Genomic DNA, 16141 nt, shown 5'->3' with positions numbered 1-16141 from the left:
AACTATTTTCAAATACAAACGTATACCATATAAAAATGTTTCGCGGTCATTTGCCATTGCTACGACTTGTTAGTCTTTACTGAATTCTATGCGTTAACAAACCGTCTGAAATTGTTTCGGTTAACTTTCATTTATCAGCAGATTGTAGGAAATCGATTTCTGCAATTCTGTATTTTCAGAAGTTGCTCTCAACATAAAATATTTGATTCAGTTAATGGAAGAATCCAGATGGCAGATTGCTTCGTCAGTTTCATATGCCTGTTCCCCAGTAGATTCAAGATGTAGATAGGAATAACAGCGATAATAATGGCATTCGTAACATGATGCCGTGAATCTGATACGTTGCAGTAGAATTCTTCTCAAGGATACGCTTCAGATAATTGACTGTTATGCTGCTGCCCCTTTCTTTACCTTTAGTGGCAGGCACTACTCTCGCAAATGTACTCCCGATCAGGATAAAAAGGTTTAGATAATCACAATCTATTATTTGCGGACTTCTGTAATAGTTTAGGATTTGGCACAATGCTCTGTAGCCAACGGTGTTGCCGCAGATCATCAAAGCTAAGCGCTGCAGACTTGGCTAGGCCTTGGATGGGTAACCGTCTGGTTCTGCTGAACGCTGTTGGTAAACGGGATGTACTGATCCCTTGTAAGGGTAATTGAGGAGCTACTTGGGTCAGAAGTACCGGCTCTGGTCACGAAAACTGACAACGGCTAGAAGACCGATATGCTGACCACATGTCCCTCCGTATCCGTATTCAGTGACGCCTGTCCGCTGATGATGATACGGTAGTCCGTTGGTACCGTTGCGCCTTCCGGAGCCTCTTCGGACGGAGCTCAGAATTTTTTTTTTTTTACGAATCTTTGTTGCCTGGTGTGAAGTATGCGCTCTTAAATTTCCCATCAGCATTCTAGTCAATAATGTTGAGCAGAATAGTCCGTAATTGGTACTTTTTTCGACATGTAATCTCGTATAGCGTAAGGCGGAGCGTGATAGCTTGCGAAACAGGAAGGTGGATCGGACCTGGATCAAATCCGCGTGGCATATTAACCACCGTGGTTGGTTCACCGGGCAGCCTGAGTGTGGTTTTTGGGCGGTTCCTCACGCTCGTTTAGGCAAATACTGGGCTAGTCCCTAATTTATGCCTCATAAAATACAATACACAGACAGTTAAAATATGATCACACACGGAAAAAAGTAAGAGACATGTGGCGCACACAACTTCCCTCCCTCAGGCAACTGACGACTGCGGCCACAGGAAGGGCATCCAGCCGAAATGTCAGAAATAAAATAAATATTCCAAACTCCGAGAATAACGGAGCCTATAGTAGGAAGGATTAACGCTAACTAAAATAATAATAATAATAATAATAATAATAATAGTAACAAGGAGAAGAAAAATAAGACTCTTGTTGAGCACACAGCGTCGAGAAACCTTTCGTGTCAGTACGAACTGCTCTCTAGGAGGTCATAGACATTAATAAATACCACAGCCCCACACCGTAATAAATAGGACCACACTATAAACCTAGCAAACGCAAATTCCTTTGTAGGCTCCACGTAGGTAAATCGATCTCGTTTGCCACGTTTCATTACAAAACGCAACTCGCATAGTAAACCACGATTAATCAGTTTGCGGCGTGATTAACCGATCTACGAAAACATTTGATCGTTTGACGGTTATATGGCAGCGCAGCATACACTTGGCGAGGCAGCCTTTAGTGGCATTTCCTAGTATGACGTCTGGTTTATGTATGGCTGCTTGGCCAAATCAACATAACATCCTTCGTATCTAGCAGCTACAGTTTTGGGAACAGGCACAGTACAGGAGTTATAAAGAGAAGAGCTCTTTGATGAGTATAGCGATAGATGAACTCGGGTTAGTCAAAGCGTCTGAACACTCAACCATATCCAGTGATGAAATCGATTTTATACACGAAGGAAAAAGCGTATCTGAACTACTGAAGAAGGAGTGTTTTTGTGTACGTAATGCACAATATTCAAAAGAAGTTTTCACCCTCAAGTACACGTGACATAATGCCCAAAAGACTCGGTTTTTGATTATCGCATCATCATGAATATGCCATCTTAAAGAGAATTTAATCATTGGTGTTCTGCTATCTGTAATAAAATACCATTGCTGACAGTGTGGCATTTTTTTACACGTCAGTAAACCGTTGTGACATGTAGACAGTTTCTGTTGACTGCAGCATCTACGGAACTGACCTCTAACCGCTCGTCGACCTATTTCTAACCTGCTCCTCATTCTTGCAGTAATTGTTGTAGGGTTCTCTTCATAAACTCACCTCGCTCTTGACGATGTTGGCTTGACGACAACAACTTCAGCCGATGATCTGGAATTCTTTTCCGCTTTCTCGCTGCTTCCACAGCTCTTCACAGAAGCAGTTTTAAAGTCTTTAACGTCAGGCTGCAGTGGTTCAATTACTTCGTATTCACTGTAAAAAGAAATGATCAAGGTGTCAATGACCGTTCGAGCACTAAACTCAAGGAAATTAATAATATATATGTCCGGTAAAGAGCTTTATTAATAAACACAGAGGTGCAGAATCTGAAGTCTAAATTTTTTTTGAGTTTGAGGCACAAATGTTCAATCCAGAACTTTGAATGACTTGAGCTACTGTTTAATGTGATTGGAATGTGAGGCTTAATTCAAAGCCGTAATACATAAATGTACGATTTGAAACACAGAAATCTCTCCAAAAATTTATAAACTGAAGGTATTAAAATATGTCCTTATGAGAACCGAAGAAGACCATTTGATTCAATAACTTATCCAAAATCATTACAAGTAGTGTAATATTTTCCCTAGATTTTTGCTAAGAAGAACAAAAATGTATTGCTGAATTCTTCTGTATGAAACCAGAGAAATACTGCGCAGCCCCTGTTGCTTTCTGCTGGTTGCAGGTAATGCTTTCTAAATGCAAAGGGCTTTCGAATAACGATTGGAGTTTATCTTCAAGTTTCAAATTGCTTTCTCTGCACTCAGGCGAGGTATTTCATAAAGTTGGACGAAACAAGTTCCGCCGTATTGACCAAGAAAAACCTCAGCTTTTCATCTCATTTCCACCTAGTAGTATCTGAGCTACTCCAAGGAACGAAAAAGAAGCTAATGAAAACGAAATTACAGAGACAGCTAACTCTGCGATCCATATGACACAGGTACATGTGCGTTTACGTCTATGCAGTACCTGGAAGCGGCATAAATAGTGATAGGTTTTTTTATTGTTTATTGCTAGAATGTTATACACTCCCGGAAATGGAAAAAAGAACACATTTACACCGGTGTGTCAGACCCACCATACTTGCTCCGGACACTGCGAGAGGGCTGTACAAGCAATGATCACACGCACGGCACAGCGGACACACCAGGAACCGCGGTGTTGGCCGTCGAATGGCGCTAGCTGCGCAGCATTTGTGCACCGCCGCCGTCAGTGTCAGCCAGTTTGCCGTGGCATACGGAGCTCCATCGCAGTCTTTAACACTGGTAGCATGCCGCGACAGCGTGGAAGTGAACCGTATGTGCAGTTGACGGACTTTGAGCGAGGGCGTATAGTGGGCATGCGGGAGGCCGGGTGGACGTACCGCCGAATTGCTCAACACGTGGGACGTGAGGTCTCCACAGTACATCGATGTTGTCGCCAGTGGTCGGCGGAAGGTGCACGTGCCCGTCGACCTGGAACCGGACCGCAGCGACGCACGGATGCACGCCAAGACCGTAGGATCCTACGCAGTGCCGTAGGGGACCGCACCGCCACTTCCCAGCAAATTAGGGACACTGATGCTCCTGGGGTATCGGCGAGGACCATTCGCAACCGTCTCCATGAAGCTGGGCTACGGTCCCGCACACCGTTAGGCCGTCTTCCGCTCACACCCCAACATCGTGCAGCCCGCCTCCAGTGGTGTCGCGACAGGCGTGAATGGAGGGACGAATGGAGACGTGTCGTCTTCAGCGATGAGAGTCGCTTCTGCCTTGCTGCCAATGATGGTCGTATGCGTGTTTGGCGCCGTGCAGGTGAGCGCCACAATCAGGACTGCATACGACCGAGGCACACAGGGCCAACACCCGGCATCATGGTGTGGGGAGCGATCTCCTACACTGGCCGTACACCACTGGTGATCGTCGAGGGGACACTGAATAGTGCACGGTACATCCAAACCGTCATCGAACCCATCGTTCTACCATTCCTAGACCGGCAAGGGAACTTGCTGTTCCAACAGGACAATGCACGTCCGCATGTATCCCGTGCCACCCAACGTGCTCTAGAAGGTGTAAGTCAACTACCCTGGCCAGCAAGATCTCCGGATCTGTCCCCCATTGAGCATGTTTGGGACTGGATGAAGCGTCGTCTCACGCGGTCTGCACGTCCAGCACGAACGCTGGTCCAACTGAGGCGCCAGGTGGAAATGGCATGGCAAGCCGTTCCACAGGACTACATCCAGCATCTCTACGATCGTCTCCATGGGAGAATAGCAGCCTGCATTGCTGCGAAAGGTGGATATACACTGTACTAGTGCCGACATTGTGCATGCTCTGTTGCCTGTGTCTATGTGCCTGTGGTTCTGTCAGTGTGATCATGTGATGTATCTGACCCCAGGAATGTGTCAATAAAGTTTCCCCTTCCTGGGACAATGAATTCACGGTGTTCTTATTTCAATTTCCAGGAGTGTATATTGTAAACATACAGTGAGTGAACCAATTCTAGATATTCTGACTCTGTGAAATGTCTTTCCATTCATTATATATAAGACGACCGCTTTGTATCATTTATGAAGAAAAAACACGAAGTTCTTCTGCTGGAAGTGTGTGTGCCTCCGTAGCGCAGCGGTAGTGGTACCGCCTACCACGCAAGGAGGTCCAGGTTCGATTCCCGGCAGGGGATTGGGTGTTTGTCCTTCATCACCATTTCATCATCACTGACGCGCAAAAAAAAAAAAAAAAAAAAAAAAAGGGTTCAAATGGCCCTGATCACTATGGGACTTAACTTCTGGGGTCATCAGTCCCCTAGAACTTAGAACTACTTAAACCTAACTAACCTAAGGACATCACACGCACCCATGCCCGAGGCAGGATTCGAACCTGCGACCGTAGCGGACGCGCGGTTCCAGACTGTAGCGCCTAGAACCGCTCGGCCACCCCGGCCGGCATTGACGCGCAAGTCGCCGAAGTGGCGTCAACTAAAAAGAATGGCTTAAGGCGGCCGAACCCCGAAAGGGGATATCCCGGCCATGGAATACCATACGATCATTTCGTTTTTACTGGAAGTGTGAATCCTAGTAGTGGAGTACACTGAATCCAGTTGTCATTATTTATGTTTAATACTTTTTCAGTCGATTACATTCCTTATCATTATCAATAAAATGAAGCAAATCATGCTGTTTACAACACTGTAATTAAATAAATTCATTCAGTGGTTACACGAAAAGAAACCTTAGAGAATAGTGCCAGTATTTTATCGAAACATCAAGATACTGTCGGGGAAAGTCAGTGAACCAGAAGTATATCTCGCTTCTGATATTCTTTGTTTCTCAACTTCGAAATGAAGAGACAGTGGGACTCCCTTTGCGTGGACATATGCTAAACAAATTTTCTTCCCGGACGGGAGTATTTGCAATGTATGTCGAAGATAACATTTCATTCTCAGAGACTAATATTTCAAAACTTCATATTGCTGTACAGCAATGTTTGACTTACGGGAATCAATTTTTTAGAGATTGTGATACACAGATCCCTGAGTTCGAACTGCAAGCTTTCCCTGAGCGAACATGACACTATGTTAAGTTTTGCTAGCGATGTAAGCACTAGTGTAATAATATGTGATGGCTTCAGAGATGGCTTGTGAGGTATTATACGGACAATAAAGGAGGAAAAAAATCTCCGTCCTTCAATCAATTTGCTTTAAATGCGCGTTTCTGAACAAATATTTAAGATGGAACGACTGTACGTCTTGTTGGACAGCCAGTTGCAAAACAGATTCATTGGAAGAATTCCATTGAAATGCACACACGCACGAATGATATAGATAGAGAATCCTCGTACGAATGACGCCCCAGTATTTCACACCGTTCTGGGACCATTAACAGGTACGATTAAAGCATGAAGTTGAAAAGATTCCAAGATGAGCTGCACATTTCGTCCTGGCTTCGTTTAATCATAGCGACAATGTCACGTGGATACTAATTTGACTTCAGCGGCAGAGGCGTTGTTCATTACGGTGACAATAAGGTTTTAAATTATTGCAAAAATTATATGAATGCGCGTTCCAAGAAGAAGGGCAGGAGGAGGTTAGACTCTCACGTCACATCGAAGAAGATGCCGTTAGAGGCGGAGCACAAGCTGATTTGGAGCATAATATAGAAGGATACCGGCAGTGTCCATTACAACGGAACCATCCCTACATCTGCCTTAAGCAATTTAGGGAAACCACAGACAATCTTAGTCTGGAAGTCCGGACTGGGGTCTGAAGGGCTGACCACCGCGCCATCTCGCTCGCTCAAAGAACATACTACTTCTTCCTATGCATATCTCGGGGAATAACCAATACAGTAAATTCAGATAAATTCTAAGTCATACTGACAGTTGTTATTTCTGTATATCATTCGGAGATGAAACAGAAAGAGGGGCGGGGGCGGGAGGGTATATGAGTGTGCTGAACGACATATGCTGGATGTCTGGTGGCTTGTGCACTACAAATAAAGATGTAGAGGAATACAGAGATACAACAGAAATGCTGTGGATAATATTTTGACTGAAATCTCATTGATGAATAGGTTCAGTGTCAAATCTGTTTTAATGTCTTATGAGAAAATGAGACTTTCGCCTCAGTGTTGGAAGGTATTAAAAAGGAAATCAGTAAACAGATATGCACGAAATTTGACGTTACTACCCTGCTTTTTGTCGAATCATTTATTCAACTTTTGAAAAGCATGTGGCAGGAGGTGTGCAGCGCACACAGCAAGTATGTTACATTCCATTGCATTTATATAGGCTATTACAATGTACGAACGATTTTATCGAAACTTACAGTACAATCAAGAGCAAAAATTGCATCTCATAACAGAAAATACAGGAAGATCGTAAGATATATTATTAAAGAGGCTATGAGCTTAGTAAGTAGGATGCATAAGTCAGAGTAAGTTGAAACAATATGGTGTATAGTAAGGGCAGCGTCAGAGAAAAAAACATAAAGACTCAGTTATCAGTTAATACAAGTAACACAACTAACATTACAAATTTTCTGTGATCATTTCTTGTCTATTCTGGGAAAACTGAAATATACACAGGTTTCTCCTAGAGCGCATATTTCGAGCGAACAACAGGAGATAGGACTACTGAAACTAACAGAATAGAATTATAGGCAATGATGAAGTCTGTAAGCCTTTGATTCATATAATTACGATAAGGAACCAAACAAAAAAGTAAATGTTTGTGCACTGCATATTAGCAACAAGGAACCACCGATAACAGCTTCAAGATGATAACATTTGCAGCTTCAGAGAACTTGGTTATTAGTTCAACAACATTCTCACGTATGGAAAATCATATAGGAACATAGTGCTCACCGGATGGAATCCATTCACCGGATGGATCATGTAATGATAGTGACAGATATGCGGCTCAAGAAAATGTTGAAAGATTTTGTAGCCTGACGAGGAACGGTGTGTGTGACTGGCCTCTTCTTCGTATAAGTGAAACTAGACATAGAAAATTTCAGGTCTGGTAAGAAAACAAAGAATGGAAACCTTGAGCTTGACGTGGCAAAACTAAAAAATGAGGAAAAAACAAAGAATCCATCCGAGTTAGAAACAAATAACCGTTTCGATGTACTAAAAATGTAGATAAGGAAGACGTGGAGAAAGTGTGACTCACTGTGAAGACAGACGTGACAGATTCTGGGAAAAAAGCGCTGGGTAGAAAGAAAAAACGGGGAAAAAGAAGATGGTTTAATGAAGAATGCAGACATGTAGTTAAGAAAAGAAAGAAAGCACGTGAGTTACTGCTATAGGACACATATAATGAAACACTGAAATAAACATATCTAGACCATATGTAAAAGCTCGCAGAGTGACATCAAGAGTACTGAGAGCTGAAAAGAGAATACTGAGAGCTGGAAAGAGAAAATACTTAACAAAAATTATTGAAAATGTGGAACTGAATAGCCGAAACTGGAACAGTAGGAGCTTCTTCCAAAATGTGAAAACAGCAAGAAAAGAGTTCAACGTAAGAAGTCAGTTTATCAATGCCAAACGTGGCAACGTGATTATGAATGTTGAATCAGCCTTAGAGAGTTGGAAAGAGTATTTCAGCGAGCTGCTCAACTACCCTAACCCAAAGCTACGTTTCAGTGAAAACTAAGAAGAAACAAGTGAGATAGAGATTGACATCACGGTGGAGAAGATAGTCAAAGCCATCTGAAAGATTAAAAGCAATAATACGCCAGGAGAGGATATGGTCTAAGCAAAGATGTCTAAGTAAGGAGGAAGCAGACTACATATCGAGCTATGTAAACTCGTTCAGCTCGTTTGGAAGACAGAGACGTTACCAGATAGCTGGAAGACAACAGTTATTTGTCCAATGTAAAAGAAAGGAAGAAAGATAGATTGCTCTTACTGTGGAGAAACCAGTTTACGTAACGAGGCAAACAAGGACTATTCTACAATTATCTTAGAAAATCTAAAACTATTTGCAGAAAATGTCATGGGAGAATATCAGACTGGATGCCGTCCAAGCAATTCAGCTACTGACAATGTGTTTGCTCTTAGGCAAATTCTTGAAAAGTTAGTTAATTAGTTACATGTTTCATGGATCAATTCAACAATTCTTTCGTCGAAATTAATTGGAACGAGTCTGTTTACAGGATATGTATACATCATTACATGATTGGTGTTTGTTAACTTTCTATTTTACAGGTAGAAATTTGTCAATTCGCTTCTTTACCTGTCAGACATTTTATGTTATTGGGCGAATGGTTAAAAATATTTATTGCTGCATATTGAACTCCTCTCTGAGCCACTAATGGCTTTAACAGTGGGTAATAAAGGTCGTTTTTTGTAGTAGTGGGAAAGAGATAGAAAAGTCCAGGTATTGTCCATAGAATTTCAAAGAGCTTATGAAACCATTCATCGAGATAGCCTCTATAGAATCCTGATGGAGTTCCGAATACCAAATAAGCTCACTGAAATGATTAGAATAGGTATGAGTGAATCGAGAGCGGCAGTAAGAACTGGAGGAGTATACTCACAACCTTTTTCCATAACAACTGAATTAAGACAGAAAGATGCACTTTCATGCACACTGTTTAATCTCACCCTGTAGAAAGTCGTAAGATAGAGAAAAGTTGAAGTGGAAGGTGACAGATTTCAGATATTTGCTTACACGGACTGCATAGTGTTAGTGAGCGAGAGTGAACAAGATCTTGGGGAGATGTGAGATCGTCATAGCGGCAAGTAAAACGGGACTATTCATCAGTAAACACAAAACTGTACATAGGAAAGTAGGCAGAACTAAATATGCACAAGAGCACATCACAAGTTCAAGTCAATTGATCAGTTCAAGTATCTGAAAAGTTGGTACAGTTGTTGTAATCAAGTACCCACAGATGTAAACGAAAGAATTTCTGCTAGCTCCAGAAGTCTACATGCCCTCAGAGAGATGTTAAAGACTAAAGTCATATGACATCCTGCGAAAGCCAGCCGCGGTGGCTGAGCGGTTCTCGGCGCTCCAGTCCGGAACCGTGCTGCTGCTACGGTCGCGGGTTCGAATCCTGCCTCGGGCATGGATGTGTGTGATGTCCTTAGGTTTAAGTAGTTCTAAGTCTAGGGGACTTATGACCTCAGATGTTGAGTCCCATAGTGCTCAGAGTCATTTGAACCATTTGAACCATCCTGCGAAAATGTAAATCTACAGTGCCTTTATGTGTCCCATTGTCCTCTATGGTTCAGAAGGCTGGATACTAACTAAAGGGGAGAAGAAAAAGCTTCTAACATTTGAAAGGAAGACGAGGAGAAGACTCTGAGGCCCAGTGACAGGTGGACATACTTGGAAAACAAGAAAGGATAATGAAATTTATGAGATCAAGAATCAGTCAAATGTCTTACAATATTTAAAGAGCAGACGACTCCAATAGGAAGGTCGCGTAATCTGTATGCCCAACACTCGACATCCCAAGCAAGCTTTCACTGTCGACATTAAAACGAAAAGACTCCCGGGCAGGCCAAGAAATAGATCGGAAGACGACGTAAAGAGAAATGTGGAAGCTCTGAATGTAGTCAGTTGGGAGGTGGCAACAGCAAAAGACAGAATAAGTGGAGACTTATTGTTGATGGAGCGCATGGCCTACAGGGACGGTGATAGCTGGGTGAGTAAGTAAGTATCAACAGTAGCAGTTACTTAGTTGTTCCTGTGGCACATATTTTTCCAGAATTCGGTGGCGAGATTTCTATGGCACAAGTAAGAAAATGATGTTAATAACTGTAGGTCTAGATAATTTTTACCACTGTTTTCAGAGAGTTTTGGAAACATAATGTACAACTGAGAAATTATTTATTTCCCTGAGTATAATGTACTGACAGATAAGCAGTTCATTTCTACAAATTGCTTTTCTATTGATAAGTCAATGCATTTTTTGCGTAAGGTATCCGGTGGCATGGATTAAACAAAATCTGCGTCCATTGGTTATCTTCTGTGATATAGCAGATACGTTTTACTCTTTAGGCATGTTACTGAACTGGTTATCTGGACACCACATAGCCGAAAGGTGCTTTACATTATCACTTAACAAGAAATAAGCACGGTCAACGAACTTACGGTGTTCGTATGGTTGCATACAAGGATCTTTCTTAAAATTTGCAATTAATGACTTCCCTTGAACTGTAGCAAATAGCAGTGAACTTATTGGTTTGTGGGTGAATCAAGAGTAATGGTTACATATTTAGGTAACTACATGCCGATTTGATTCACACATAAAAGGCTCACTCTTAATAGCAATAAGTCAAAGTAAATCCAAAAGTATGAGACACAGTTGTTTTCTTGCTGACATCGCACTTTCTTGCAATATGGTAAGTTTAATTAAACAGAAGACACTAGATTAATGCGGCACAGGGTAGATGGCAAGCTCTCAAGAAAGCTCCGGCAGGAGTTGAAATCAGCTGCTTGTATTATTAGTATATCATCAACAACATTGAATATTTTCACGACGTAATTGTTGATCAGTGAAGTTTTCGGATTGGAGAAGGAAGCAACACTTCTCTTTTTCTAGTATTTCTGTCGCGAAACGTCCAGTAATTTTCGGGGCAAGCCGCAAGACTGACAGTACAATAGTAAAAGTTTATTTCCATTTTTTTCCTTTGTTGTTCATTTAGTTCCCTCTACGAGAGCAGGGAGAGCTGGCAGCGACCATATTTCTGCTCTTCAGACTAATTATGTTAAAAGAATAATCACAAACATTTTTACAGTTGAAACAAATAAAATAATAGGATTAAAATACAATAAAACATGATTGATGTCTTTTTTGTGTAAATGAGAATTCTGCTCCAGGCAAGTTCATAGACGATAGCTCCCACCCAGAATGGGGATTCAATGGTCAAGACCAATACGAATGGGTTGGAGTGTCTGGCGGTGGGCTGAGAAGTATATGATCGTGAAGTGTGGAGTATAACAGGGAGCAGCGAGCGTGCCTTGATTCAAGGAAGGATACGGAGACTGTGAAGCAGTTGTGTCCGTCATGTAAACCAAAGAACCAACGTGCATACGATCACAGACACTAAGAGTTGGAGGGGTTTTACTAGGGTGCCACACATATGCAACGTAATGACTGCGTACCAATTATAGAGCACATCTGAATGACACATTCTGATCAGAAGTATTAAGCACCATCGATATGAGCATAGTACCACTGTCTTTGAGAACTGACTATAACAAGCTTATGATTCCCCACTCTGTTCATATTGAAGCCGACATACTGATTAAGTCTTTCATCAGATGGGTTCCGATACCTTACTTGAGGACCGAATCCCACAAAGAGCATAAAGAAGGCAAAGTTTCCGATGTTAACGTAATTCATACAGCGGCTGATTTTTGAATGGTTCGTGCGCTTGCTCAACATAAACTACACTCGCACGGGACTTTGTACACAGCTGGCTTTCTAAACAGCACGTTATCCGTAACTGAACCGACAAGAGACGGTCTTCGGTGGGGAGAGAAAGATGATATTTACTTTATGCTTCGTGAATATCCGATGACACACCCTCTTACTCTACGAACAGAAGGGTATTTTTTGACTGGAAAGGAATAGGCAGTTCAGTTTACGAAAGAAATTAGGTCTGAAACCATGAAATAAAAAGGTTTCTTCTCACTGACAAAGACTATATGCTAGGATGATAAGCAAACGAGAACCTGTCAAGTAATTAACAAAACCAATACTTACTGGAACGTACAGAAAGCGTACAACGAAGAAAAGCAACTGGTTCGAGTAAGTAATGAACTGGACGTAGAGAATGGCACTAAACTTCGATATCCGTTGTACTTTATACTAGAAAGCTTAATGTGGTAAGGGGACAGGACACTAAGCTAGTTATGCAACTGGAGATGCTCGACGGCACAGAAAGGCCTAGGTAAATTCGGCTTTGTTATGAGGGCAGTCAAATGAAAAACTATTACGCGCGACAACGGACAATGGAATGGTTCCATTCAAAAGTAAACACCGCACACATTAAGACATTTATCCCACTGAGAGACGAGACGCTCAATTCCTGTTTCGTAGAATGCGGTCGGCTGCTAACGGATCCAGAACCGCAACCATTCTTGCACTTCTTCGTCCGACTGAAACCGACGTCCCCGCGTGTCTTTCTCCACGTCCCAAAAATGTGAAAATCATAAGGTGAAAGATCCGAGCTCTACGGAGGATGCTGCAGTGTTTCCCAAGCAAATCACCAAAGAAGAGTCTCCTTCCAAATGGTAGTGTGGGAGCGGGCGTTCTTTGCATCAGGATGATTCCGTCCGACAGCATTCATGGACATTTTGACCGTATGACGCTTCGCAGTTTCTGCAAAGTATCTTCATAGCGCTGGGCAATGTTTCTGGTTCCACGTTCGAGGAACTCGCGGAGCAGAGTACCCCTGAAGGCGAAGAAGAATGTCATCATGACCTTACCGGAACCTGTGTTAACAGTTATGGATTTGTGATTCTTCAATTTCTCCAGGCGTATTTTATGACGAAATAAATCTCGGATGTACAGCCTGGTATGAGTGTGCATAGGACACAATATTTCGGCAGTCGACCACGTTGCCATCTTCAGGTGCGCTGATGTACTGACCGGCGGTGGGCCGCCGCCATTTATATATAGGACAATTTCCCTCCTGATCCTCCCTCAGGCGCTTCCTATGAGTCGGTGCGGTCCGCGCCCTGCGCGCGGTCCAGGTACAGCGTCCGTTCTCCCGCCGTCTGGGCGCTGCGTCCTAGGTCTTCTCGTTCAGGGGGGGTCTGCCGGCACCGCTCTCGTTATTCTTCCCTCCTCCCCCGAAGTCAGTACACTCTGGGGAATATCCTTTTTCTTCTTAATCCGGGTGATCGCGGGTTCCGACGCCTTGCTAAGAATGTAACTGCTATCACGATTTAGTTGTGGCTCCCTTACTCTGATCTCTATGGCTTCTTTGATGACACAGTTCCAGTATTTGGACGTCTGTGTGAGGACTTTGGTTTCGTCATAATCCATGCTGTGGAGTTCCGACAGGCAATGCTCAGCGATTGCCGACTTACTGGGCTGTTGCAGTCTAGTGTGCCGTTGATGTTCTCGGCATCGGTCCTCAATGGTACAAATGGTCTGCCCCATGTATACACTGCCGCATTGGCAAGGTATCTGATAAACCCCTGATTTACGTAGACCAAGGTTGTCCTTGACACACCAAGAAGGCTCTTGGTTTTTCTTGGAGGACGGAAGATGGTTTTCACTTGGTGTTTACGTAAAATGCGTCCAATTTTTCCGGATAAGGCCCCACAAAACGGAATAATACCCAAGGCCGCCTCCTCATGAGGTTCATCCTCAGTTTCCGTCGGTGCTGCAGGTGTGGGATGTAGAGCCTTCCGAAAGTGCCCTTGCTTGTAACCGTTCCTCCGAAACACGGTCTTCAGATGGTCCAGTTCTTGTTGGAGACTGTCCCTGTCGGAGATGGTGTTTGCTCTGTGTACAAGAGTTTTGAGCACGCCATTCTTTTGTGCCGGATGGTGGCAGGTATCCGCATGTAGGTACAAATCGGTGTGCGTCTTCTTCCTATACACGCTGTGGCCCAAAGTGCCGTCAGCTCGTCTTCTAATCAAAACATCTAGGAAAGGGAGCATCCCATCCGTTTCGATCTCCATGGTGAACTTAATATTCTCGTGTCTGGAGTTGAGATGTGTGATGAAGTCTGCCAGTTTATCTCTTCCATGTGGATTTCTTTGGCGGGGAAGATATGGGGTATTTCCACTGTTGGTTTCGCCGTTTTCCCTCGGGCTATCGGAATTCTGTCGGACTGAGTTATTCTGTTGTACGATAACGGCCGCCCCACAGTGCCAATGAGACGAATTCTACGATTCGGCGGTTTGGTTGCAAAACAATGCAGCATCCTCCGTACATCCCTCGTCTATCTTTCGCGACCTTGAGAATGGCATGCGTGGACGTTAGTTTCTGTCGGACGAGGAAGTGTAATGGTGGGTGCGATTTCGGATTCGTCAGTGGCCAACCGCGTTCTACGAAGCAATAATTGATCGTCTAGTCAGCCAGTGGGATAAATGTCTAAATGATTAGTTTTGAATGGGACCATTCCATGGTCCCGTTGTGGCGCGTCTTCGGTTTTCATTTGATTGTCACTTATAGTTCGCTGAAAACATCAACAGTACATACGAGGGTTATTCGGAAAGTAAGGAACGATCGGTCGCGAAATGGAAACCACTGTGAAAATCTGATGAAATTTTTGGACAGGTGTGTTGGGCAGTGTCTTTAGTATGCCCGTCTATCGCGTTACGTAGTTCTTTTTACTTCTGAGCACACAGGGAGCACATAAAGGTACCTAGAGCAATAGTGTCTCCCGCCAAGTAAGAGGGCCTGGTGAGAAATTTCGCCTGAAGCTATGCAGCCAACATTACATAACTGTAGTGTGTTTCCTTCTTCAAGACAATTCTCAGCTGCATTCTGCAGTGACAATGAAGTTGCTCCTGCATCATTGGAAATGTTTGATTACTCACAATACAGCCCGTAATTGTCTCCCTCTGAGTTTCATCTCTGTCCACATGAACCGCTGGCTACGAAGACAACATTTTGGCACAGACAACGAGCTGTAGGCCAGCGTAGAGAATTGGCGAAAAGCACTGGCGGCTGTCTTCTATAACGAGGGTACTGGAAAGTTGGTACAACGCTAAGACAAATGTCTACGTGGGGTCGCCGACTAAGGAGATAACTAGCTGGAAGTTGTAGCTGACTGTTGCAAATAAAACATTTTTGATTTTCACTGTGGTTTCCATTTCGCGACCTATAGTTCCTTATTTTCTGAACAGCCCTCATAAATCTCACTTGACACTGTGAAGAGGTTATGATGGAAGAGGAGTTGAAGATTCGTCGACAGGGCGAGTGACGAATTGAGCCTTCCGTATGTAGTAAGTGGTGGTTTCGGGCTCATTTCTTATAGCGAATGAAGGTCGTAACATGAGAAGCCGAGTAGCATTTATCTTGGGAGCATTCTCCGTTTTACTGAGGATGTTATTTTTTCTACGTTTCGCTAATTTTTCTGAATATCTGCGTATACATCAATCAGTATCATTAAAATCGCTATACATAGTGTACCACTTTCCCCATTTAATTGCATATGCGTGTGATTCGCCGAAGAATGATTTTGGATACTCCACCTTTTAAGGCCGAATCTGCCTAATTTTACCACTGTGGTTGTCAAGCGAGATAATGCTTAAAGACATAAACTGTTTCTTGAATTGTCATGGTAATTACACTTTCCCAAGTAAAAAGCTAAGACTTTTTATAATTCATAACGCTTTTTTTTCTAGAGATCTCTCACACGCTGCCTGACAAAAGAAAGTGAAACATTCACGAGAGAAGTGGGAAACAAAACTTCTCGGTTTGAGTGACTATGTGATAT

The 16141-nt window shown here is 43.1% G+C and overlaps 1 protein-coding gene across 1 annotated transcript in view; it reads right to left on the bottom strand.

Annotated features, from left to right (window-relative positions):
• LOC126249472 (uncharacterized) overlaps positions 1–16141 on the bottom strand; it is a gene marked incomplete at its 5' end in the record, with an annotated part of 507806 nt that overhangs the window by 128706 nt on the left and 362959 nt on the right. The window contains one exon of the mRNA XM_049951127.1: positions 2308–2457. Within this exon, the coding sequence (XP_049807084.1) occupies positions 2308–2457 (150 nt within the window). The remainder of the gene's footprint in view (positions 1–2307; positions 2458–16141) is intronic.

This window comes from Schistocerca nitens, chromosome 3, assembly GCF_023898315.1.
Source record: "Schistocerca nitens isolate TAMUIC-IGC-003100 chromosome 3, iqSchNite1.1, whole genome shotgun sequence".
Lineage (NCBI taxonomy): Eukaryota > Metazoa > Arthropoda > Insecta > Orthoptera > Acrididae > Schistocerca > Schistocerca nitens.
Note: the sequence above shows the minus strand (reverse complement) of the source record. Positions and strands in the feature narration are given on the sequence as shown.